The 26202-nt window shown below is 45.1% G+C and overlaps 1 protein-coding gene across 6 annotated transcripts in view; it reads left to right on the forward strand.

Moving 5' to 3' along the window:
* Fgfr2 (fibroblast growth factor receptor 2) overlaps nucleotides 1–26202 on the forward strand; it is a 102169-nt gene that overhangs the window by 57932 nt on the left and 18035 nt on the right. For 4 of the 6 annotated variants that reach the window (XM_090345726.1, XM_090345728.1, XM_090345729.1 and 1 more), the window contains 6 exons: nucleotides 4520–4710; nucleotides 7537–7681; nucleotides 9574–9770; nucleotides 19126–19277; nucleotides 22240–22361; nucleotides 25396–25506. In XM_090345726.1, coding sequence (XP_090201852.1) covers nucleotides 4520–4710; nucleotides 7537–7681; nucleotides 9574–9770; nucleotides 19126–19277; nucleotides 22240–22361; nucleotides 25396–25506 — 918 coding nt within the window. Of the gene's footprint in view, nucleotides 1–4519; nucleotides 4711–6178; nucleotides 6327–7536; nucleotides 7682–9573; nucleotides 9771–19125; nucleotides 19278–22239; nucleotides 22362–25395; nucleotides 25507–26202 lie in introns of all 6 variants that reach the window. The other 2 variants (XM_090345725.1, XM_090345727.1) reach the window with 1 other exon arrangement.

Raw genomic sequence — 26202 nt, forward strand, 5'->3', positions numbered from 1 at the left:
ACCATCACCACCTTGGCAAAATATTCTTTCCCTATTTAGTTATGAAACTGCTGCTTTGGAAGAAGGGCGATTTCAATTTAATGTTAATTTAGAGACAGATCAGGCAAAGCCATCCCTATCTCTTCGTTGAGTGAAATACCAGCTCTTTCCATGTTTGAAACCTATTGTGAATTGAGTCCCTTGGTCATTCACTGCCAGGGAAAGTAGCTTTGAGTTGGTTCTTTGTGGCCTGCACTGCCTAACTTTGAGGAGGAGCGAAGCTCAGAAGAGCAAAGCGTGCTGGGAAACCTGGCCTTGATTAATTTATAGATGTAATTTAAGACCCTGGTCCTTCTGGTCCTTGGGATGCGTATTTACTGAGCCTCCAGACCTGACCATGCTCTGCTCTAGGAGTTTTTTTTACGGCCTTTGCTATGTCACAGCAAAAATTGTGGATCTCCTATGAGCAAACATATTATTATGTCCAGAGGAGGGCTGGCATGTTATAAAGTTTCAATGGTCAATTAACGAAAATTTATTCTTTGTCACTCAGGTGTTTTCTTTCTTTTTTTCCTCCTTCTGTGCTCTATAATTGCATGCTGGAATGAAGCAGGCTGCTGTCCCAGGGCCCTGTCTGGTTGGTAACTCTTACCTGGAGAGCAGGACCCGAGAACCAGTGTGCATATTTGTTTTTCCTCAGTGGAACTGGGCTTTCTGCGTTAGTGAAGTAGACACTTGAAGCATGGGGCCAGACCGTGTGTGTGTGTGTGTGTGTGTGTGTGTGTGTGAGAGAGAGAGAGAGAGAGACAAAGAGAGAGACAGAGAGAGACGGGGGGGGGGGCACTTGCACAGGGAGGGAATGTATTCCTTAAAGCACTTCAATATGTGTTTACTACACATTTATTTGTAGAAACCTCATTCCAGCCGTGTAGCCAACTGTCCCCAGCCACAGCCCCACCCTTTGGACAACTTTCCATTGTGTCTTAATTTGGAAGTCATACGGGACCTCTAATTCCTACAGGCTTCTCATCCCAGTTCAGGCCCGTAGATCAGATATTCACAACCTGCCAAGCTCAGAATACTTTTTTAAATTGCAATCCTGAAATCAAGGTGAGCTGTTGGTGTGCCTTTCCACTTTCCATGTATTTTCTTCCTTGTTCCTCCCCCACTCTCATGGGAAGAAAAGTGTTTTTACACAGTGTCTTCAGAGTTAAATGTGCTGTAAGAGAGCCTTGACCCGCATTGTAAATCCTGCCTCATGGAGAAGATTCCTCTTTACTATCAAATAGAAGAGCTGAGCCAACACCGGGCTTTAGTCTCTCATCTAGAACTAATTCGTGAGCTAATCCATTGTATTTCAACTTGCTGTGAAAAGTTGCAAACCCAAGGGATTTGATTTGCCTGGGGCCTGTGGGGAACAGGGGGCCATGGCTGGAGCTGCCTGTCCACTCTGTCCAGTGAACACCATCTGACTTGCTTTCCCACCAACTTTCTGAAGTTCAGACAAGAAGCTGGTGGTGCCATCCACTGCTTAGAGCTTCTCTTCAGGCTGCTCACCCGAGGAGATTAATGGCTCTGGACAAGAAGAGGACCCCAAGGCTTGGGAGATGCTGCCATCCTAGGCCTTTTTCCAAGATGCCTCATTCTTTGACTTGTTTAAGGGCAGAGAAGAAGGTTACAAAGGAAATCAAAGCCTCATGTGGAGAAATGAAACCTGAGGCCTACTGACTTTTTAAAAACATTTTCAATAACATTCTCTGAGGTTTCATTTTATACTGAAAGCAGCTGTAATAAGTTTTGGAAGATGGTGTAAGGTTTCTATTAGCGGAATGATCCTGCTTGAAGTTTTTTTGTACCCAAAGTGAGAAAGGGCTGAGGAGGAGAAGGGGTGGCTAAGAGGTTATTTCATATAAGGTGAGAAAATTTGAAAAGATGAATTCAAGTCTGCAAGCAGTAACGTTCGCTATGCTGTAATTTGTAAATGAAATAACATTAAGCCATCACAAAGGGTTCTTTTTCCTTTTTGGCGAAAATCGTCTGGATGGCAGTGGAATAACTTAATAACTAGAGCTTAGCAGCGCTTTGACCACAAGTAAAACCAGACTGCAGCTCAGTACCGGGCTCTGCCAGTGTCATCCTGGTCATTGCTTCCCTGCCGGAGGCTGGCACAGGCCGAGGGTGGGAGATGTTGTCACTCACTTTGCAGCATCGTTTGCTGTTCCATGCAAATGTACAAGAGCAAACTCTTTAGCTTGTGTGGTGATTTATTAGAAACCAGTATGTTCAGCAAGAGAACTTGGTTTAAAAATTCAGTATATCTGGCTTATAACAGTGAAGATTATATAGTGCTTTTTGTTTTTAAGAAAAAAACGTCTTAAGCCAGCTGTCAATATTTATCTGAACATGCACCCACTCACACATATAGATGTACACAAACACTTGCGAGAATTGGAAAACCAAGCCAGAAAATGAATTGATACACTAACTCAAATAATAAACCTTAACAGTTGACAGGTACAAAAGGCAGACTTTGTCATCTGAGCATCTGGCCCAGATGCCAGCTCCCCCCCACACCCCCCTCCCCCCCACACCCCCCTCCCCCAGTGCTGTTAAAGCTCTTGGTAGGAGGCCTGGTGACCACTGAGAAGGCACAGGAGCAAAAACACATGGATTTAACTCTGTCCTTTCTACCTGCCTTGGGCCAGCTATGAACAGACGGACTCACTGCCCAGCCCTGAGACAACACATCAGCCAGAGTCAGCATTTCATGTGCTGTTTGAGGAAACCTAGCTTTTGAGATTTTCTGCCCACAAAAACAGAGTTGGTGGGCACTGGTGGCTCATAACTATAATCCTAAGTGCTAAGAAGGCTGGGATCTGAGGATTGTGATTTGAAGCCGGCCCAGGCAGGAAAGTCCACAAGATTCTCATTGCCAGTTAGCCACCAGAAAACAAGTGGAGCCATGGCTCAAAATCCTAGAGTCCCAGCCTTGAGCAAAAGAGCTCAGGGTACTGCCCAGGGCCTGAGGTCAAGCCCCATGGCTGACAAAAAAAAAATTCTAGTAGCCTTAACTTCTGGGTTCTTTTCTCAGCTTATACAGGAGATTTGGGGAGCAGATATATAACTCCTTTGGGACTCTGAAATCTCTTTATAATATAGAAAAGTACATGTCTAGGAAGTGATATGAGATTCCTGAATGAAATGTATAAAGAGGAACCACAAGGTGAATCTTCTTGCCTGTTAAGAAGTGTTTAATGGGCCAGCAGCAAAGTCAATTTGCACATGGTCTGGCTCTTGTTCAACAGATTCCACCAACTGAAAGTTCCAAATGTAGAGAGGCTTAGCTAGCCGTCGTTCTGACTAGCTGTTTCTAGCCCAGGCATGGGGATGCAGAGGTAAAACATGGATACAGCTGTGGTGTGGTGAGGTGGTTGGGGTCTTCTTTTAATTATTTTTCAAATGGGGAGAGTCACACCCACAGGGGACCTGGTATGTGCAGGGTGGGTGTTCTATTTGTGAATGGACCAAGGATTGGGTTTGATGTGGCTTTGGGCAGGTATGCTTCCTAGGAAGGTTCTAGTAAGTTTGTAATTATAGTGCTTTGGTAAACAGGTCACAACCCAGTAGTCTGATCTGTTACCTAATTCTTATTGTTTCCTTGTTTATTTCATGCTGTAAGAACACTTACAATGAAATCTACTGTTTTTAGGGGTGTTGGAGCTTGAATTCAGGGCTAACACATGCCCCTTAGCTTTTTCACTTAAGGCCGATAGTCTTCTATCCTTTGAGCCACAGCTTCACTTCTAGGTTTGGTGGTTAATTGGAGAGAGGGATCTCATAGACTTTCCTCTATGGGCAGGCTGTAAATCGTGATCCTCCAATCTCAGCCTCCTGAATAGGATTGCAGGCATGAGCTACTAGAGTCTGGTCTTCTAGTTCAGTTTTTTAAAGCAAGAGATGCACAACTTTTCAGGGCATCTAATATGTTGAGCAATATTGTGCATATATGGGATCCAGCTTAGGAAATTAGTTCAAGTCAGGTGCTTTTAGCTCCCATCTGCATCCTAATTACTAAGGAGCCGGGGTCTGAGGATCATGGTAGAAGCCAGCCTAAGCAGAAAAGTCCGTGAGATGCTCAGTTCCAGTTAATCACCAAAAAAGCCGGAAGTGAAGCTGTGGCTCAAATGGTAGAGCAGAGCCTTGAGCAAAAAAGCTCAGAGACAGCACCTAAACCTTACGTTTGAACCCTGGGACTGACACAAAAAAGGGGGAAAAAAGCAAGATGTTGGAGTATAATAAATTCTTTTCTAGATTTTTCTAAATAAGTATCTTTTTAGAAAAACAAGGGTTGTACTCCAGAGATCTGCTTTGAAGTCCTTTTTATTGTGCTCCCTCCCCTACCTCCTCCATTATCCTAAAGAAGTGAGCCAGCAGTCTTTTTGGCTCCAGTTTCCTGGCAGCCTTTTGGACAACATAACGTATTTATTGGTTTTTCTGCTTCCCATGTCCACTCATGTTTTCTCTTCCCTCTCGTCCTCAGAGCGATCGCCACACCGGCCCATCCTCCAAGCCGGGCTGCCTGCGAATGCTTCCACAGTGGTCGGAGGGGACGTGGAGTTTGTCTGCAAAGTTTACAGCGATGCCCAACCCCACATCCAGTGGATCAAGCACGTTGAAAAGAACGGCAGTAAATATGGGCCAGACGGGCTTCCGTACCTCAAGGTTCTGAAGGTAAGGCCTTTCTGAATCCTAATAAGAGGCCCACAAGTGAGGCTTTCTTTGTGGGTCTGCCGTTTCTTTGATTTCTTGTTGAATTTGAGAGAAGGTTGTCAGTTAGACTGAACAGTACAGTAAAGGAAGTAATTGGCAGAGTGTCGAGGTTGGTAATAACATTTCTGAAGGATGGGGGAAGACAACTAAATATAGAGTCAGAATAGTTCAGTTATCATCTCTGAGATATTAGATGAGATATTTAGGCTTAGCTGAAATCTATAAAGATGGGATCATGATCCTGGCTCCCCTACAGAGAGTTGTGCTGAATAAAGGGGATGGAGTACATGGAAAGAGCCTGGGGAGTTCTTAATCTGATGTTTTCTATTAATAGGGTGTTAGGGCCAATGTTCAGTACCTAGGCCTCTTTTAGAAACAAGTGGATTAAAAAAAAATGAGTCCTTTATAGTCCATTCACATATTATTTAGATAGTCCACGTATGAGTGTTTCTATACCTGTGAAATGTTGAACCAAGACATTTTCTTCCTACGTACATTTCTTGGGTTTTGTTTCATTTTGTTTTGTTTTGCAAACCCCCCTCTTCTTGGCTTTTGCCTTCCTAGTTTTTTAGTTCCAGCTTACTCTTCAGGAGAGCGTGCACCAACCAGCTGAGTGTGTATTGTGAATTCTTCCCACAACACCTGCCTCGTCTCCTGTGTTGAGTCGCTCGCAGAGGTGCTCTTGAAAAGAAGGCACCAGTAGCTCATACGTACACTCCCAGTTACTCAGAGGAGGCTAAACTCCAAGGATCATAATTTGAGGGCAGCCTCAGCAGGGGCTACCAAAAAGCCACAAGTGCAATTGTGGTGGCTCAAGTGGTAGTAACAACAACAAAAAAAAGCTCAGGGACAGTATCCAGCTCTGGGTGGCATGGCTGCCACTGGCTCATACCTATGAACCTAGCTACTCAGGAGAACGAGATCTGAAGATCATGATTTGAAGCCAAACCCCAGTCTATGAGACTCTTATCTCCAATTAACTACCCGAGAACTAGCGGTGGCACTGTGGCCGAGGATGGTAGAGTACTAGCCTTGAGTGAAAAGCTCAAGGACAGTGCCCAGGCCCTGAGTTTTCAGGCCCATGACCACCCAAACCAAGTTCCATAGAACTGCAGATAGCTACTGCAGAGCATCTTACTAATGAAGGATCTCTTTAGCCAGCAATCCCAGAATCTAAGAATCTGGGGAAAGATGAGGACCAGCTTGAGGAGCCACTCACCCACTCACCAGCCATTGCCCACCCTTCTCCCTCCTTCTCCACAAGGTTCCTTCCATTGTTCAGCACTGGGTTTTAGTGTATTCTTCCTCAATCCACAGCTCCTTAGAACATAACGGAGGTTGTTTTCTTGTGGTGTGTTGGTGGTGGGACCACAGATGGCACTGAGTCTTCCAGGTTGGCCATTATATCGTTCTCCTATGTCTATTTTAGCACTCGGGGATAAATAATTCCAATGCAGAAGTGCTGGCTCTGTTCAATGTGACTGAGGCGGACGCTGGGGAGTATATATGTAAGGTCTCCAATTATATAGGGCAGGCCAACCAGTCTGCCTGGCTCACTGTCCTGCCCAAACAGCAAGGTAACAACGTTTTTGGTGTTTTATTTTTTTATTTTTATTTTTTTTGGTCTTGGTTTTTGTTTTTGTTTTTAAAGAAAACTGGATATAGAAGCTGAAAAGACTTGGTGCTTTGGGAGGCTTCAGGCAGCTTCTAGGATAATTCTTGTGGCCTTGGTACATTGATAATGATCTTTCTTTGGTGGTGCAGCTGGTATGATGCCAGCAGCCATGGAAAAATGCCCACAACGTTCAAAGTGCCTGCTCCAATTTCGTATACAGATTACCTTCCACCTCCACCCAGTTTTTAAGTCGCTCCTTCTAGTTTGTCTTGTTTGGGCTGCACATTTCCCAGGATAGTTGTATGCTAGCATCATTTGAAACTTAGACCTGCATTCCTATGGAATTTGTAGCATTTGAACTGTCAGCAGGATTCGTATCTGCTTCACCACAATTACAGGCATGATAGAATTTGTCCAGTGAAATGTCATTCCTTTGTTTCCATGACTTGATCCTATGCCAAATTCAAGGACCATTCCTCTTTTCTAAGAAATGTACTGCTGGATGCTCTTAAAGAAGGTACATGGGTTGATTTTCTTAGTTTGTCATGACTCATATTCCAATGTTCATATTACAAAAGAGATTTTAAAAATTGTTTTCAAGCGCACGCTTTCGGCCATCTGCTTTCAACACTCTTATAAGACACAATGGTTTTGGCCAAAGTAAAAGTGGCCGAGCCTGGTCAACCAAGACAACCAGCCTTCCTGGTTCTCACAGAGCCAGAGAGACAAGAGGAGGCATCTGCCCTGAGTGGGTCTAGAGTGCGTTATTCCCTCACACAAGTTAGATAGAGCCATCCCTTTGTGAAACTGGGAGTCTGCAGCCCACAGGACCAGAACCCCAAATTAGCCCATTTGGGCACTCTATTTATTTGGAAAAACCTCTATCCAAATCAGAGCAGAGGACAGAACGGAGCTGTGTGGGTGCTTTTTCCATGTGTCTGATTGCATGCATGTCTAGGTGGTGAAGCCGGTGTGGTGACGGGCCTGTGGAGGTGAGCTGGCCGGTGTTGCTCAGAATCTCTCGGTTGTGGGCTTTGTGGATGGGCTGCAGTCGGAATCTCCTGGCGGCCAGCACCCCCGGAGCCGCTGGTGCGAGGCCTCATGGTTCCAAGGCCCCTTCCACAATCATTCCTATGTCGTCTAGCTGTGTTCTTGCTTCCTTTGTTTTCTAGGCCGCCGGTGTTAACACCACGGACAAAGAGATTGAGGTTCTCTATATTCGGAATGTAACTTTTGAGGATGCTGGGGAGTATACGTGCTTGGCGGGTAACTCTATTGGGATATCCTTTCACTCTGCATGGTTGACAGTTCTGCCAGGTATATACTGTTCTTTCTTTCTGTGGGTTTTGTGTTTTTCCCTTTCTTTGGTTGATTGCTATAAAAGTAACACAGCTTCTGTGCTCAAAAATGACCCCTTGGACCAATGCATAAAGCATTTCCAAAGATTCAAAATGATCCCCCCCCCCGGGGGGGGGAGAGTTGCCTTGGGAATTCGTTTGTAAAGAGATCCCCATGATTACACGTGGGATCAAGTAAAACATGTACCTTGAAAACCCAGAGGGTCATCAAGTCCATCCCTACCTCCATTCCCCCAGAAGAAAGTAGTTGAAATTACTTTGTAAAATGCAAAGTAATTTTTTTCCATTGCACATGCTATTTGGCTAATAAAATCTTAGCATTGCTTATATCTTGGTTTAAAAAAAAAGCAAAGCTAGATGTGTATTGAGGGGCCCTGGGGGAAGCACCCCTGAATTGTAGGTGAGCAGAAGCAGTGTGTTGCCTCCTTGGGAATTGGTGGCTTGTTGCATGTTGCACTAGTGTGGGCTTCAAATTTGCCTCTGTTGCAGAGCATGCCTGGGCCATGTTGGTCTTGATGTTCTTTCTGCGTCAGGGGGAAGTGAACATCAGGGCAGCGCTGTTGCCCAACAATGGCCTGTATGTCTTTAACTGACTTCTCTAACTCTTAATCCAACTTTCCTGACAAACACTGTCCTCTCTGATGCATTGCCTCTTCGCCATTTCCTTTAGGAATGCCTGGGATGAATGCTTCTTTTCAGCCTGTAGTGCTTACCTGCATGCTTGTTTGATATCTAGTAGTAAGAATAAGTCAATCATTCCATTTTGTGCTACGCAGCTGAGAGTTTTGACTAGCTTGCATTCGAATGTGCTGATATTTTCCTGATTAAAATGTATAAGCTTCCAGTAATTCCATTGCATTCATTCCCCCCCCCTTTGGTTGTGAATATTTGCTGTCAAAAGAGATGTCTCTCATGTTGAGCTTGCTTGATATGCAGTATTATATTCTGCCATTGCTTAACGGCACTTGCTAACGAATGTGCCTGACAGTAGTTAGTAGCCATTAACAAAATGCTGTTACTGAGCACTACTGTTTGGAAATACACTGCTTATAATTAAGTCATTATTGACATGTTTGGATATTGATTTAAGAAGATGATCAATTATACATATGTATATTGTGTATGTATATATATATACACACACATACAAAGCCATTTATATGCTATCTTAAGAGAAAAATTATATAGAGCAGCATAACAGAAAAATTTGAAATGGTTGCTAAGAACTATTCAGACTTTATGCATCCCAGTTGTAATGATTTTATATCATAATCAATTGAAACTTTATAGGAAATGGATCATTTCGTTTGATTTTGTGGCTTTGTAAACTATACTAAGAAGCTTCACCAAGCTTTGACCAGGAGCCTCTGGGATTCCTCATTGTGGAAAACGTCAGCCACCATGAGGCTGAGGCACTTTTTGTACCGTCTCCTTGGAAACAAGAGTGGCGTGTGCCTCTGGGACAATGTTCAGTTTGGTTTGCACTCAGGGGCCATCATGGAAGTGGTGTGGCTATGGCTAGTGGTCCTCAGGTCTAAGGGAATGTGGCTTTGTAGCCTCCCTTTGTAACTTGGTATCGGCCACACACCAAGCCTGGAGACCTTGACTAGCCAGGCCCTGGCAGTCCAGTGAGGAGCCCTTAGTTGTCTGCCTTACCCTGAGGGAGGCATAGGAAGAAGCCCATGTCTCCCCAGCCCCATCCCTCCTTAGCACTGGGTTACCAGAATCCCGTCTTGCCTTCGGAATGCTCACTGCCACTTTTTGATGCCTGTATTTTACCTAGGATGCATCAGTCCAACGTGCTAACTCTGTGGCTTGCTTATCTGTTCCTCCCTGTAACCCGCAATCTAGCTCCCGTAAGAGAAAAAGAGATTACAGCTTCCCCAGATTACCTGGAGATAGCCATTTACTGCATAGGGGTCTTCTTAATCGCCTGCATGGTGGTGACCGTCATCCTGTGCCGAATGAAGACCACGACCAAGAAGCCGGACTTCAGCAGCCAGCCAGCCGTGCACAAGCTGACCAAGCGCATCCCCCTGCGGAGACAGGTAACAGAAAGTAGATAAAGAGTTCAAAGACGTTTACTCCTCCCCACCACCCAGCCAGCTCTTGAGCTCTCCCTCTGCTTTGATGACAGATAACTCTCGGCATGACGGGTTCCAGCATGCCCACTCCGTGGCATCCGGCTCGTTTTCAGAGCTTGTACAATCAGCTTGTAGTGTCTCCCTTGGGATGGAAGGGAGTCCAGTTCTAAAGGCAATAAAAGACAGTGGTGTGACCAGCAGAGAACTCATCAGTAGGACGGGAGCGGGGGGGGCACTGTGTGTGAGCTTGACAGAACTCACGTACGATGGTCTCTTCAAAGCATAGGCATTTTAAGAAAATGGATGTGGATAGGGGCTATGCCATGAATAGAAAAGAAAGAGCTCTTTGACTTTGTTTCATTTTGCTTGGGTTCTTTTTTGTTGTTGTTTTTTTGGGGCTTGAACTCAGGGCTTCATGTTCTCACTTGGCTTTATCCCCTCAAGGCTAGCATTCTACCACTTGAGCCATGTCTAGCTTTTTTCTGGTTAATTGGACAAAAGAGTCTCACAGACTTTCCTGCCCATGCTGGCTTGAAACCAGTTTCCTTAGATCTCAGCCTCCTGAGTAGCTAGGATTACAGATGTGAGTCATTGGTGCCCAGCTGAGTTATTATTTTAAATCAGGATCAGAAACCTATGGTCTATAGGTTTTTATCTGAATTACTGTTTATTTTAAATAGGTCCATGATTTCTTTCTAAACAGGGCTTTGACCGAATCCCTCTGATTCTTAAAATGGCTTCATATGCACCACTTGCATACGTTACTATCAATGCACGTACATCTCATGTGTATGTAGCTTAATGTCAGTAGGTGAAAGGTGTAGCCATGTGGTTTTCTGGTGGTCAATTGGAGATAAGAGGTCCATAGACTTCCCTTCCTAAGCTGGCTTTGAACTGTGATCCTTAGATCTCAGCCTAGGAATATAGGAGTGAGTTACCAGTGCCCAGTGGTGGGCTTATTTTTGTATGGAACTGACAGAGGATTGCTTTAAGCCTTGGGCTTGGTCTTTGGTGGCTACTTGGCATGTTTGTACCCTCTAATTGGTTTATTTCTTTAATGAAATGGGACAAGATAGAGCCTCCTATGGGCCATGACCAAAGCCTGGCAGAGGTGAACAACAGAGAAAATGCATTACTTTTCCCCATCTTCACGAAAGGTGAAGAAGGCACATGAGAATACACAGTATACCTCAAAGTATTTGAAAGTGGTTTCAATGAAGTTATTGTTTTGAACAGAGCCAACGAATTGGCTCTTCTGTTTCAGTCTCTGTATTAGTAGAATTTGAATATGAATACATACACGAAAATTCATTCATCAATGGTCTCAATCCCAGTAGGAGGACTAGAGGAGTGGGGGGTGGGGAGAGTGACCTGGGGCTTGACCTTTGGGTCTAGTAAGGTCCCTGAGCTTCCTTTGCTCAAGGCTAACACTCTACCACTTGAGCCACAGTGCTACTTCTGGCTTTTTCTGTGATGCATTAGATAGAAGAGTCTCATGGACTTTTCTGCCTGGCCCGGCTTTGAACCTTGATCCTCAGATCGCAGCCTCCTGTATAGCTAGGATCACATGCCTGAGCCACTGGTGACCAACTTCTTCTTTTTTTAAAAAAAAATTATTGTTATTATAAAGGTGATATACAGAAGGATTATGGTTTGTAAGTCAGGTAACGAATACATTTCTTTTTGGACAATGTCACCCCTTTCTTCACTCCCAGAATTTCCAATTCAGCAGTCTTGGCCGGGCCGGGAATGTGCCTGGGCATCCAGTCCCCAGGTGGTTGTCAGAAGTTCTTTGTATGGGCCCTTCCTGGACCAGGCACTAGGAAGGATGTGGACAGCAGTGGATTTGGCATGGATCTGGCTCTTCTCCACTCGGCCCCACAGTACAGACTGAATGGGTCCTTGTTAGCTTCCCGGGAGCCATGCTTCCAGCAGGACTTTTTCCAGTGAAGCTGAGGATAGAATCTGGAATGTGTGTGAAGCTCAGGCAAATGACCAAATTGGACCAAGACTTGGGGGAGATGGGGATGGAGATTACTCTTGCCACCAAGAGTGCTCTTGTTACATTGAGTGCTACCCTTGTCATTTGTGAGGCCAGAAAAGCAAATGACGGGGGAAGAGCTAGCTGCCTGACCGTTTCTGGGAGAGACCAATACTCTTAGACCCTAAACAGGCCTGATGATGTTGTGGCTTCGGGCCCTCTGGCCATCCTTCCCCATGTGTCCCTCCCTCCTGACCTGTTACCTCTGGCCAAGCTTCCAGCTTCTTCTGTGGTGGGAATCTGGCCTGGAGAGTTGAAAATTAAAAAGGGAATCATATTCCTATCTATATTATGCCTTTCTCTAATTGGAACAAAAGAAGGAAACTGGTAATTTAGTCCAGCTAGGCCCAATGTCCTATCATTATTGAGTCATTTTGGGAGTAGCTATTGCACTGCTCTTCTTTTTGCCTTGTATAAAAGAGACCAGTGCTTTGAAAGTCTCTTGGATGTAACTGTAGTCATTGTGGTTTCCCTTCTCTCTGGCCAAGTGGTGTTTCTTCCTTGCTCAACTCGCTGGAAGTTGGTTGCTTTTCTCCTACTCCCTTTGTAATCAAAGGGAAAATTAGGATTCCTTCCTCAGTTTCTTCTTCCTTTCTTTGATTCATTGTTCTTTGCTTATTCTAAGCCAGGTAGGAGACATGGCCTGTTGCCGTTGGGCATTGGCCCTAAGGTTAGTGTAAGCCTTTAATTTTGTATGTTGCGGGGGGTGGGGTTCCTGGGGCTTGAACTCTGGGTATAGACTGTCTATCCCTTGAGCTTTCCTACCCCCCACCGCACCCCCCAAGGGTAGAGCTCTACCACTTAAGCCACGGCTCCACTTCCGGCTTAGTTAATTGAGATAAGAGTGTCCTGGACTTTACTGCCTGCGCAGGCTTTGAACCACAGTCCTCAGATTTCAGCCTTCTGTGTGAGCTGCCAGCACAGGACTAGTGCAAGCCTTTATTTGAAGTGTGTTTTTAAGCAGGGTCAAAGAGTATAAAAGAAGCAGAGAAAAGTGAGCAAATAGCAGTTCCCCTGGGAAAAATAGATAGCTGGGAGATTAATGGGTTGGAAGAACACAACCCTGCACATGCCCCGCCTCTTCTTCATATGTCAGTAGGGGCCAGCTACTGGTCTGTGGAGAAGATGCTATCAGTGTCTGGATAAAAGGCCCATTGCATTGTGGCTGGAGGGAAAAGCCCACAAAGGCCAGCAGATAGGGTGATGACAGAGTGAATACCACAGGATGCCAAGCATGCCTTTACCTGACAGGTGAGCCTGTCATCAGATGTCTGGAGAACCCTCGCTCCCGGCCCTTCCCAACGAGGCTCCTTGTCATCCGGCTTCACCCAAGCCCCTGCTGGTGGTGGTGGAGAGCGGGCCTGGCCCTGGCGTGCATCTCCTCTCCCAGCACCCATGCACATAGCCCTCCCTCCCCTCACTCAGTCCGCCGTCACTGCTGGGCTTTTGGTTCATAGTTTTCCTTCCTGAAGTTTACTATTCTGTCTTGACCTTACTGTGTCACACAACCGTTTCAGCTTAGGTTGTTTTATTTAGTTTTTGTTCCTTGTGATTCTTTTCCAGTAACTAGGTGGGCCAGGAGGCTTTGTGTGCACTTTGAGTCTTGGAGGAGAAGTAACTTTTGGGTAGCTTGCAGGCTCCTAGCCCATGACATCTCCTCCTGGGGGGGCCACCTGCTTACTTTCTGCTTCTCCCAGGGCACTCAGTGTGTTCAATATGACCAACAAGAGCTAGTCCAGACAGGGTGTACTTTTCTAAACCAGCCAGACTCTTCCCCTCTCTCCCTTTGGAACTGGGGACTGAATTCAGTGACCCCCTGATCCTGAGACAAGTGCTCTACCACTTTGAGTCACACCCCCAGGTCTTTTGCTTTCAGTTTGTTTTCCTGATAGGGTCTCAGCCTGTGATCCTCCTATCTCTACCTCCTGGGTATCTGGGACTACAGGTATACACCACTGCATACCCTGCCAGGGGGTTCTTATTTTAAGCCTGCTAGACAAGCCCATCATGCATATCAGAAGTTGTCTGCGCACACTCACTGAAGGGAGGCCTTCACTTTTTGTGATTTCCAAAGAGGTGGGCATGGGTGCAGTGTGGCACAGGGGACACCAGTAGGAAGGTACAGGAATTAGAGCCTGAAACTCCCACAGGGCAGCATAGAGATTCTGTTGCTTGGTTCTGTCCAGACAAATTGGCCTCCTGCCTGGCTCCCACCCCAGCTCACCTCATGCTGCAGGTGCTCTCTCCTCACCTTTTATTCCCCCCCCACACCCCAGCTAGGTAGAGGGAAACCCAGAAGAAATCCAGGGCATCTCGTAATGATAAGTTTAAGGTCAATTATGTTCCGGTGGACCTAGAGAGGGACAAAGGAAGACCTGACTGGACCCTATATTTATGGCTTTTAAATACGCCCAGCTTCCCAAAGGGAAGCTTTGACTCGCTCCCTCCCTCGCAGCGTAATCCATGAACTTGGAGTCTTCTCTGTATTGAGCTCAGCCCAGCAGCGTGAGGAGCCAGAGGACATTTGAGTGGTCAGAGTGGTCGTGGACAGCCTAGCTGCAATCTGCTTTCCCATGGCCACCTTGCCCTCCGTCCCCTCCCCTGGACAGTCCCCAGCCTCTGAAAGAGGCTAACCACGTCTCTGAGACTGGAGTGTCATTGCTGTCTGCCTGGGAGGCAGAAGCTTATGAAGGGAAACACTCGCTGTCTGATTAGCCACCTGGACTAATGAGTTATATTCTATTCTGGAGGGGAAAAAAGAAAAATCCACCCTTAGAAGCCCCTTGAAGCTTCATCTGGCCACAGGTGAGTGGAGGGCAAAGCCTGTGTGGGGCGCATGCGTGCCCTGGGCTGGAGCAAAAGATGGGGCCGTAGCTTGCAAGAATGGATGGCTGTTCTCTGGCAGGTAGTGCTTCCGTCACGAGCATGGGGTTCATTCATCCTCAGGAATAAACACCAGAAGGGGCTGCCCCTACCCCACAGCATCTTTGCTTCCGCATCGTTCTGCTCCCTCCCAGTCCCCCCCTTACCCCCCCCTCGCTTCGTGTCAACTTTAATCTCATATAAAAAGATGACACTATTTCTTGGTGACTGTTTAGAAAGGAAAGACAGAAAGAAAACCCCTTCCTTATTTAATCTCCCATAGGTACTGTGGAAATAGACAAAAAACATATTTAGTTAAAAGTTTGATTTATGACACGTGGTAAAGAGATTCCAGAGAATAAGGAAGCTGAATTGGAGACTGCGAAAAGATTTAAAAAACATAAAACACTTGACAGCCAGGAGTTTGGCCTAGTGGCAGAGTGCTTGCCTAGCATGCACAAAGACCCAGGTTCAATTCCTCGGTACCACATACATGGAAAAAAGTTAGAAGTGGTGCTGTGGCTCAAGTGGTAGAGCGCTAACCTTGAGAAAGTCCAAGGACAGTGCTCAGACCCTGAGTATAAGCCCCAAGATTTGGGTGGAAAACAGTATAGTAGATAGATCGCTAGCATTTCTTAATAAGTAACTTTTGTCCCACTAACAATAGGGTGTTTTAAAATTAGTTGGAAAGGCCGCTCCAGAACTGACCTTTCTGGGTTTGAAATGGGTGACTCTTTGATAAGAGAAATGACGATTTTATGAAAAAGGAAAGGAGAAGTGAGAATTGAGTGATATGGAGGAAGAACTCCCAAAGTGGACAGTGGGGGCAGGATTGGCAAAAGATGCCTGATGCCCAGGGACACTGCCTGCTGTAGCCAGGGCCTCAGAACAAGACCCTTTCAGAGGAAATGGGAGCCAAGAGAAAGCCAGGCAGATTTTATGGTCCCAGAGGGAGTTTTAAAAGCATGGTAAAAATGTACAGAGGTAAAATTAAGATACAGCTCAGTGACAGAGCAATTGCATTCCATACTTTCTTAGACTTAGGCCAGTTTTTAACTCTTTTTCCCCCTCTGTCATTTGTTTTGTTGTGTGTGTGTGTGTGTGTGTGTGTACACGTGTGTGCTTGCACTCTGGAATGTGAACTCAAAGCTTCATGCTCCCCCTTGGTTTTCTACTCTAAGGATGAGGTTCTAACACTTGAGCCAAAACCCAGCTTTTTGCTGGTTCTTCAGAGTCTCATGGTTTTCTTTGACTGGGCCGACTTTGAACCAGAATCGTCAGATCTCAGTCTTTTGATTAGTAGCTAGGATTACAGGCGTGAGCCAACAGCACCTGGCTTCCCCACAGTTTTGTTTTACAAAGCTGTGTTACAGATTTGTATATTCAGTTTAAATCTCCGCACTTCAGGTGAACAAAATTACAAATAAACATGGCTTTATATTGTCAGAGTAAAGACAAAAGCAAAGAGGAAAAGTTTTCCGTGTTTAGTTTTTGTTTGCCTACTTGTTTTCCTTTCTGAGAGCATTCACGTTAGAACCTTGTGGAAACGTGTTTGGTGTCTGAATGGCTGCTGTGGTTTGGGAGTGGACATTCCCGTTGGGTCAGTGGTTCGTCACGGGCAGTTAATATCAGATTGAATGAATGTGCCTAAGTAGTCCCTAAGCCATATTCATCATCCAGACTTTGTCTGGGTGCTAGTGGCTCTCACCTGTAATCCTAGCTACTCAGAAGATTGCAGTTTGGATCTAAGCCAGCCCAGTCAGATTCTTTATCTTCAGTGAACCATCAAAAAGCCACAGTGGAGCAGTGGCTCAAATGGTAGAGCATCAGCTTTGAACAAAGCTAAGGGACAGTGTTCAAGCCCTAGTACCAGCATAAATAAATATAAGTAAGAAAAGAGTGCTTCTTAAACATAAATGTACATCTATGATGATAAAATGGACTGGTCGAGAAAGGTCTGGAATACGACCTATTTTCTACCCTCTCCCCAACCTTTAATCTCTTTCCCTAAAAGTGATCTCTGCTTAGTCTTTTTTTTTTTTTTTTTGCCATTTGTGGAGCTTGAATTCAGGGCCCGAGCACTGTCCTTGGACTTTTTTTCCTCAAGGCTAGAGCTCTACCACTTGAGCCACAGCACCACTTCCAGCTTTTTTCCATGTATGTGGTACCAAGGAATGGAACCTGGGTCTTTGTGCATGCTAGGCAAGCACTCTACCTCCAGGCCAAACTTCCAGCCTCTGCTTAGACTTTATATATCCATTCTGAAACCTTGCCTGATTGCCCATCCACTCTCCCTCACTCCCTCTCTTCCTTCCTTTATCCCCCCCCAAAAAAAAACTCGATTTGAATTGAGGGATTCACATTTGTTCTGCTGATGTTCAGCCTCTTGAGCTGTGCCTTTTGTCTGGCTTTTTTTTGTTACTTTTGAGATGGGGCCTTGAGGACTCTGCTGTTTTGCCCACATCCTGTCTGCTGAGCCTCCCTGAGGAGATTGGTGATTTGATTCTCAGGTGGAGCTCTGGAATGTGGCGCACTGGTCTGTGCCTGCCCTCTGGACACTCATGTCACCCAGCACTGTGGCCTCTGGTATTTCCTAACCTTTCCCCCTTCCAGTCTTCCCCCTTGCAGTGTGGTCGGGAAGCTCTGGGGTCCAGTGGTAAGGGGCCGGGCTATGCCCAGAAGAGTGTCATGTGTACAGAATTCACTGGACCTGGGCCCTTTGGGGCCTGCCTTGTAGGCATGGATTTCAGGTGTGAACCACCAGCATGAGTGCCGTTTGCTTTTGCAGCCCATACATTTAGCTGTGGGGCGCTCAAGTATAAAATTATCAACTTGTTTGATTTCTTGGCTTATTTTTTTAATATCTAATTTATGCCACAGTAAATAAGCCTTTCTCATACCACCTGCTTAGCAAAATTTAGAAATAGCTTCCCCTTGCCAAAAGATCACTCAAGAGGCTCAGAAATATCTGCACATACCTTTTTAAAGAGCATAGAAATTTCCTATCTAAATGACCTCTTAATTTGAATACCGAAAACAATTTCCCATTCCTCATTTTCCCCATAGCTCAGTCTTGGGCATCTTACCTTTCCGGCCTGCATGAAGGGTCATTTGAATTCGTAGAGGTGTTCATCAGGTCTTGCCCAGTGGGATGAGGCTGGGGCAGGACGGGACCCATCCCAACAAGGTGTTTCCCTGGACTGACCAGCTTGATTGGAGCATGTTGTCTACGCATCTGGGGTGACTGTCATCCCTTGCTGATGAACTGCTTGGATGGTTCATGCTTAACCTCATGTTGGGTCAAAGTCTTGTTCCTGGCTTAAAGCAGAGCAGTATTTTAGCTGCCCACGGTCCCACCAAGGCTGCGTAGACACACACAGAAGTGGCCTTTGGCTGTATGACTTTCCTTCACAGAAAGCAGACACAGACTACTGGGAATCAAGATAAATGAGCAAGTCCCAGCTCACCTGATGATTTTGAAGAAGGGCTTGTTTTCCTTGCCCTCGGTGTTTTTCTCTCACATGTCCAGGGCACTGATGTCTGAAGCTACAGCCCATTTCCACCGAACAGCCTGGCCATCAACAAGTTTCCAGGAAGTATGGGGGAGAGGCAGAATGGCCCCCACTTCCTTTGGTTGTGTTGAATAAAGGGATGTGGTGCTACTAGAATGCTCTTCCTATTCATATCCTAAGGCTCTTTGCTGAATATTTTTGTTTGTTCTGTTTTCTTACCAGTCCTGGGGCTTGAACTCAGGGCTTGAGTACTGCCTGAAGCCTTACGCTCTAAGGCTACTGCTTGAGCCACAGCTTTACTTTTCCAGCTTTTTGGTGGAGATGAGAGTCTCTAACAACGATCCTCAGATCTCAGTCTCCTGAGTAGCCAGGATTACAGATGTGATCCACTGGTACCTGGCTTGCTGGGGTATTTGGGTTTGCATTGCCAGAGACAGAAGCAATGTAGAAATCTTAAATGGGTGTATGGACTTTCCTGAGCCTCGGCATTAATCCAGGATTGGAGTGGTGCTGGTCTGAAAAGAGCTTGGTTATCGAGGCTCCAGAGTAGATGCGGGTGCTGGTAGAGGACTGTATTGAAGCCATCATGGTCTTTCCACACACCTTTGGGTGGCTCTCCTAAAGAATTAGCATGAAAAGAAGACATACTTTGGTCTGACTTCCATTACAATTTTTGTTTGACAACCTGATTGTCAGACCATATAATTTGGGTGAAATTGAGTGCTGTGTGGGTGGCAGAGCATAGAACTTGGAATCCAGTGGTTTTCATTTTGGTCCGTGACTTCATCTGGTCCTCTCACCCCTTTCCTTTACTAGACTTGATATTTTGGCTGGGCCCTGGCTGGCTTCCAGTCCTCACAGCTTGAGCCACAATTACATCTGTGGTTTTGTATTTTGTATCCAGGTTTCGGCCGAGTCTAGCTCCTCCATGAACTCCAACACCCCACTAGTGAGGATAACTACACGCCTGTCCTCCACAGCAGATACCCCAATGCTGGCAGGGGTCTCTGAGTATGAACTGCCAGAGGACCCGAAATGGGAGTTCCCCCGAGATAAGTGAGTACTCATTCTTCTGCCTCACATAGCCCTGAACTTAGGTATAAATGGAAGTACTGGATTGACATTTTCTTTGTGTGACCTTTAACTGCAAAGGTCTTGCTCTGACAAGTCTCAACAGGCATGAGACTGTATTACTAAATAACCAACTACTCCGGAAAAGAAAGAGGGTTGGTTTTTTTGTTTGTTTGTTTGTTTGTTTTGCTTTTTAAGTAGAACTACAGAATTCTGGCTGGTGTCCAAACTAGATGGCATCTGGTTATCATTTGATTTATTAAATTTCTAGGCAATTCAAATCTAGTCAAATGGAATAAAAGTAGGATTGTCCAGCCTCTAAAACAGAGCTGACATTCCAACTCTGTAGTCTTGTAGTTTATGCCTTTGGAGAAATCAAATATAAAACATAAATTGCCTACAGGAACTTTACCCAGTTTGGCTATTCTTAATGGTTATGAATGTAATATTAGGTTGAATGTTCTCCAAACATGGTAGCTGGCTATCCAAGCATTGCTGAGATTTGTGTATCTATTGTCTGGTCTGCACAAGTCCGTGCGTTTTGGGCTCTGTTGGACTAACTTTAAACATTGACTGGGCAAGCTTGGGTGACCTACTCAGTTCTCTAATTTTTTTTTTGTTTGTTTCTCTCCTGGGGCTTGAACTCAGGGCCTGCACACTATCCTTGAATTTTTTTAGCTCAAATCGTGCATTCTACCACTTGAGCCAAAGTCCCATTTTCAGTTTTTTGCTGGTTAATTGGAGATAAGAGACAAAAGACTTTCCTGCCCAACCTGGCTTCAAACCTTAATTCTCAGCCTCCTGAGTAGCTAGGATTATAGGCATGAGCCACCCGCATTTGGCTTGATTCTGTGAATTCTATTCCTGTGAAATGTAGGCCATTGTACCACTGCTCAAGACTGAGCACAGTTCTTGGCTGTGAGCATCTCTTTCATTTCTGTTCAAACTTAGGAACCTGGGACCTCTGGACTGTGAATCTTAGAAAGATGGTTGTGCATGGCTGAGAGCCATAGAACTACTGGCTCCCATTGGCTAAGCAGATATTAACTCACCCCACCCACATTCAGAAGTAGTGTTTGTGCAGAGCTGGCAGCTCACTTGGGGTCCTTCTTGTGGGACTGGAGTCATGGAAAGTGGAAACACTGACTGTATCAGATAAGCTGCAATAAGCATATAGTCTTGACATTTGCAGTATCTCCCGAGATTATGCTGGAGACATGTGTGACATATGCTTCTTGTCCATATATACATACATAGATTTGGCAACACAAAGATAAGCTTTCCCAGAGATTGGCTCAGAGGAACTCTCGTTGGAAGGGAAGGTAGCTGATATTGGTTAACACACTTGATGTCAGAAGTGTATTCTGTTACTCAACAGTCAATTTAGAGATACTAACGTAAATATAAACTAGAATGGAATAATTGTTAGGCAGCATTTAGTGTGAGTGGAAGTGATTTCATGTTTATTTGTGTACCCTAGTGAAAGGACCATTCATTCATTCACGTGTGCGTCTTGTGGTCCTTCCCTCATTCATTCAAGGCCTGTTTTATTTATCATTTACTGGAGAGGCACCAGAGAAAACACAGAGGTTTCTCTACTTGGAGGGAAAGGAATGATTCTCCAGAACGCCACTAATCCTAGTTGGGTCAAAAACATAGTGCTCAGTATATAACACTGAACTGGTGGGCTGTGATTCTATGTTAAGAACTCAACCTTCAGGTCAGGCTTGCTTTTTTGCCACCTGCAGCTCTGCAGTCAACAGTGGAGTCTGTACGTGGCAGCTCAGCCAGCTCCCACCCAGGGTACCCCAGTATGGAAAATCTGAGCGCTATGCATTTCCAAACAGTGTTTAGCACAAATGGAGGCGGAGCAGATTTCCAATGAATGAAGGCTATTTAGCAGCAGTTTATTAGATCGGAGGCCGGAGCTATACAAAGAGAGGATTGTTATGCTTGTGCTAGCAGGGGCACTAAGACATAAATTAGCCATTTTTCCAATGCAAATGTTTATTTTTCTGCCAACATGTGAAATTTAATTTTAGTTCTGGATAGAAAGAGGTCAGTGACCTCAACATAGCACACACTGCCCTCTGGGTTTTTGTTGGTTTCCCCACCCCCAAACTATCGTGTACTTACTGTAAGTAATGTTTACTAATGGGACCTCAGGACTTTGCTGTGTTATGCTTAACTTAATAATCCACATTTATAAGTATTCCAAAGACTTAATTCTTTTGGTTTTTGGCACACCCAAGGATAGTTCCTATGACGTTCATAGAACTTTTGAGCTTGAAAAAAAATGTAATTTGTGATGAGAACTTTGGGTTATTTTCATTGTTAATTTTAAGTGGTCATAAGAATTTCTATACTTAAGACCAAAAAGAAAAAAAAAAAACTTTTACCCATTTTCTAGAATTTTCTTTCCCCTTTAGTCAAAAATTTGAGATTCCCTAAAATATAGTTAAGATTCATGTCCTGTGACTTGGCAAGGAAGGTAACCATAAAATCCACTGGTATTTGAATAATAGGGGTCTTAAAGCTGTCATTTTACAGGGACACACACATGCACACACACAAATAAGAGCAGCCTTTAACATTTTTTCCTTTAGACGTTCTAAATTACCTAATTGGCTTCCGATCAAAAGCTCCTTATTGGGGGTACTTAGGGGGGCTGGCTACCTCGCCAGCACAGATAGCTTCCACAAAGACAATAAATCAAAATTACAAACATGCCCCTAAGTAGGTGTTCTGCCAGTCATTGACATTCTCTCAAACACATCACAAAGAAAACACGCCGCGTATGTGTGCCCCACGTCTCATTAGCTCCATATGATAAGTACACCAGGCTTTCGCAAGCCACAGGGAAGATTTTTGTATTTCCTTCTAGAATTTCCCCACACTGTGCCTCTTCACCAGATGCTACCTGCTAATCCTCTGTTTATACACTTAGGCTGACACTGGGCAAGCCCCTGGGGGAAGGTTGCTTTGGGCAAGTGGTCATGGCTGAAGCCGTGGGAATTGACAAGGACAAGCCCAAGGAGGCCGTCACTGTGGCTGTGAAGATGTTGAAAGGTGAGTGTGGGCAGGGATGGGCCTGGGCTGGGGGGGGGGGGGAGGAGGAATGGTCTTATCAAGAATATCCCTTTTGTGCCATGTGAACAGAGCCCTGGCCGGGTCAGAGAGCACATAGCTGACCTAAAGGTTCAGACATTTTCAGGATAAATCAGCATCTTAAACAGACCATTTATCTTGAGCTTGTGGCGTTCACTTTGTACTTAGAGAAAGAAAGGCTAGTTTTATTAACGGGAGGTAACGCTTTAGAATGGGCTAGTCTTTGATTTCTTTGAGTGGTTGTGGTTTTTCACCTCCCCTCCCCCTTTATATTTTTATTGGCTTAGGGAGTATCCAGTTGCTTTAAATTGACCGATTTTTATGTTGGGGGTTGATGGGTTAGATTCTGAATTCAAACTTTCACATGCAAATAAAAAGAAATCAGCATTTAGAGAACGAGCTAAATGCTGCTTTAAAAATATTGTTAGTTTTCTTTCTTTTCCCCCTCCTTCCTCCCTTCCTTCCTTCCTTCTTTTCTTCTCTTTTCCCTTTCTTTCTTTCTGTCTTTCTTTTATTTCTTTCTCTTTCATTTTGTGCCAATATCAGGGCTTGGGCCTCTCACTTCCCCTTAACTTTTTTGCTCATGGCTGGTGTTCCACCACTTGAGCCATGCCTTCTGTCCATTGTTTTGCTGATTAATTGGAGATAAAGTCTGGAGGTATTTTCTGCCCTGGCTAGCTTTTGAACTCCTGTCTTCTGGGTCTCAGTCCTCGGAGTAAGTAGGATTACAGATGTATGCTATTGGAGCAGGAATGCTGGCTTGGGCGAGTCACATAGAGCCATAAATGGACTAGTAGTACTGAGGCTGGTACAGAGCCTCAGGGACATTTAGCAATGACCCCAAGATATAAATGTCTAGCTGTGTTTGTGGGACTCTGAATGTTTCTGTGTGATCCGTCCATCCTGTTTCATGCCTGTGTCCTAGTACTTAAAAGAACTTTTCACCATTTACTTGCTCTCAGCAGTATTCAAAAGCCGAGTTAGAGGAAGCGTCACCTTGCAAGACTGGTCGTAGGACATCTTAAACCTGGGTTTTCCTAAGCTTCCCAGGAAAGAGGTCTGTCCTTGGGAGTGGGGCCCTTTCTTTCCCTGGGAAAGATGTCTGGGTTCGCTGGGACACATACATCTCTCCCTGACAGGAAGTAGCAGATTAGAAAAGATTCTATGTCCACGTGAGACTGCCATAGGAATCTGGATTGGGGTTTGATGCCAGAGAGGAGCAGGCATTTGTGCACCACGATGGAGGCACCAGCCAGGCTCCTCCTCTGGCACCTGAGTAACCCTGGAAAGGACCAGGCTTTGCATTTGTAAGGCAGGATTTCTGACCTGGCTAATGGAACCCAGAGTCCACAGTGAAGTTGCAGAAAGGGAAGTCTAATTCTTTCTTCCTTGCTTCATCGCTTCTTTTCTTTGTGCCAATCCTGGAGCTTGAACTCAGGGTCTGGACACTCTCTGTTTGCCTCGTGATCTACCTCTACCTCTTGAGCCACAGCTCCACTTTAATTTTTTTTTTTTTTTTTTGCTCATTTGTTTTTGTTTTTGGTGGGTGGGGTTGGTTTTTTGTTTTTGTTTTTGTTTTTGTTTGGCAGTTAATTGGAGGTAAGCCTCTCATAAAATCTGCCTGGGCTGGCTTCAGATCATGATCCTCAGATCTTAGCTTCGTAGCTAAGATTACAGGTGTGAGCCCCTGGCCCCTGGCTAATTATATCTCTTTTTAAGCCAGAGTTGGCTATCATCCCCTTCAAGATGTCCAAGCCGGTTAGCCCAGAACATGGCTAAGAGCCTGGAGAAAGGGGGAGCCCCGGAGCCCTGTGTCCACCCCTCCCCTCAATATCATTGTCCTTGTACTGTTCTTCCTTTGTGAAGCTAAGAAGCTTTTGCAACATGGTTTCCATCCATGCCCTGTTTCTTTCCTTAAGAATTAGCTTGAGGCCTGGAGTTTGGCCTAGTGGTTAAAGTGCTTGCCTAGCATGCATGAAGACCCGGGTTTGATTCCTCGGTACCACATACATAGAAAAAAGCCGAAAGTGGTGCTGAGGCTCACGTGGTAGAGCTCTAGCCTTGAGAAAGTCCAAGGACAGTGCTCAGGCCCTGAGCTCAAGCCCAGGACTGGCAAAAAAAAAAATAGAATTAGCTTGAAGGGAGGTGCCTGAAGGGAACAGCCTTGCCTCACTTAAAGCTCACCGCTGAGCTCACCTGAGCAGAACCTGGGTCATCCTTGCCTGAAGCTGCAGGACCAAGGGCTGGACCACTTTTTTTTTTTTTAATTTTATTTTATTGTTAGGGTGGAATATAGTGGCATTACAGTTACATTTGTAAGGTAGTGAGTGAGTACATTTCTTCTTGAACATTGTTACCCCTTCCCATGTTATTCTCCCTTTTCCCTCCCCCGACCCCCTCTGGACCACTTTTTGAGAATGATAATTGGAGCGCTTGTTGAAAAGCCAGTAGACACGCCCCATTCCCAATCCATCTGTACACACACACACACACACACACACACACACACACACACACACACACACACACACACACACACTTACCTATGCAGTCCTGGTGGACCTCCTAATCCTGTCTTTGAGCAAGCAAAGAGTTTGGTTAGCAACTCTTACCCTGGAGAAAGTCTAGTTAACTGAAATATTCAGACAGTGTTCCCTTTGCTCCTGTCCATGGAGTTTTTCTAAGCACCATGGAATCTGATGATTTTCCAAGGTCCCTTCGAGAATGGTGGAGGCTGGGACCTCTGAGCAGAGTAGAATCACGGGCCTTCCATCAGACCGCTGCGTCTAGTCCTGACTTTTGATACCAAACAAGATACTCCTCAGCCCTTGGCCCTTTGCTTTCTCAGCTATGAAATGAACGACATGGTTGGGAAGTCTTTGTTGGCCCTAAAATTTAATGTCACACAGTTTGAACCAAGAGTTTGGCAGATAATGACAGCTCATGAAGAGGGGGAAGCCAGTAGATTCACAATTCATCTAATTCACATTTGTAGATGATGCCACAGAAAAAGATCTTTCTGATCTGGTGTCAGAGATGGAGATGATGAAGATGATTGGAAAGCACAAAAATATCATCAATCTTCTGGGAGCCTGCACTCAGGATGGTGAGTAGCTGGAAAATGCTTCCATGCACGCCCCTTTGTAAGGTCTCAGAATAAGAACCGATGGTTTGGCTGGGGATGGGGTTTAGGGAATCCTTGTCTTGTTGTGGGCAGAAGATGGCTTGTAGCCTGGCAAGTGGGTGCTGGTGGCTCATACCTGTAATCCTAGCTACTCAGAATGCTGAGATCTGAGGATGGTAGTTTGAAACCAGCCCAGGCAAGAAAGTCTGTGAGATTCTTACCTCCCATAAACTACTCAGGGGGAAAAAAAAAAAGAAAAAGAAGTGGTATGGTGGCTCAAGTGGTAGTACAAAGAAGCTCAGGGGACAGCACTTCAGCCCTGAGTTTAAGCCCCAGGAATGGCAAAATAAAATAAAATAATTATGTTCTTGATGCCCCTATGTATGTAGAATAGGTAAAAAGAACCAGAAGAAAACATTGAAGGGAGAAGACTCACTAGCCATTGCTTTTCAAGAGGTGTTGGGGAGAGAAGGGTGGTGATAGAGAAACGGCAGTAATAGGCAACTGTGTCGCTGTTTTAAGTCTTAAAGCTTGTCATGGTTCATTTCCATTTGGAGAGATTACAACACAGGTATTTGTGTGCTTTGCTGCATATTTTCTTTATTTTTTTTATGCTAGCACTGGGGTTTGAACTCAGGGCTTCATATTCTTGCTTGGTTCTTTTTGCTCAAGACTGGC

The sequence above is a fragment of the Megascapheus bottae genome, chromosome 15 (assembly GCF_031878675.1).
Source record: "Megascapheus bottae isolate mThoBot1 chromosome 15, mThoBot2.hap1, whole genome shotgun sequence".
Classification (NCBI taxonomy): domain Eukaryota; kingdom Metazoa; phylum Chordata; class Mammalia; order Rodentia; family Geomyidae; genus Megascapheus; species Megascapheus bottae.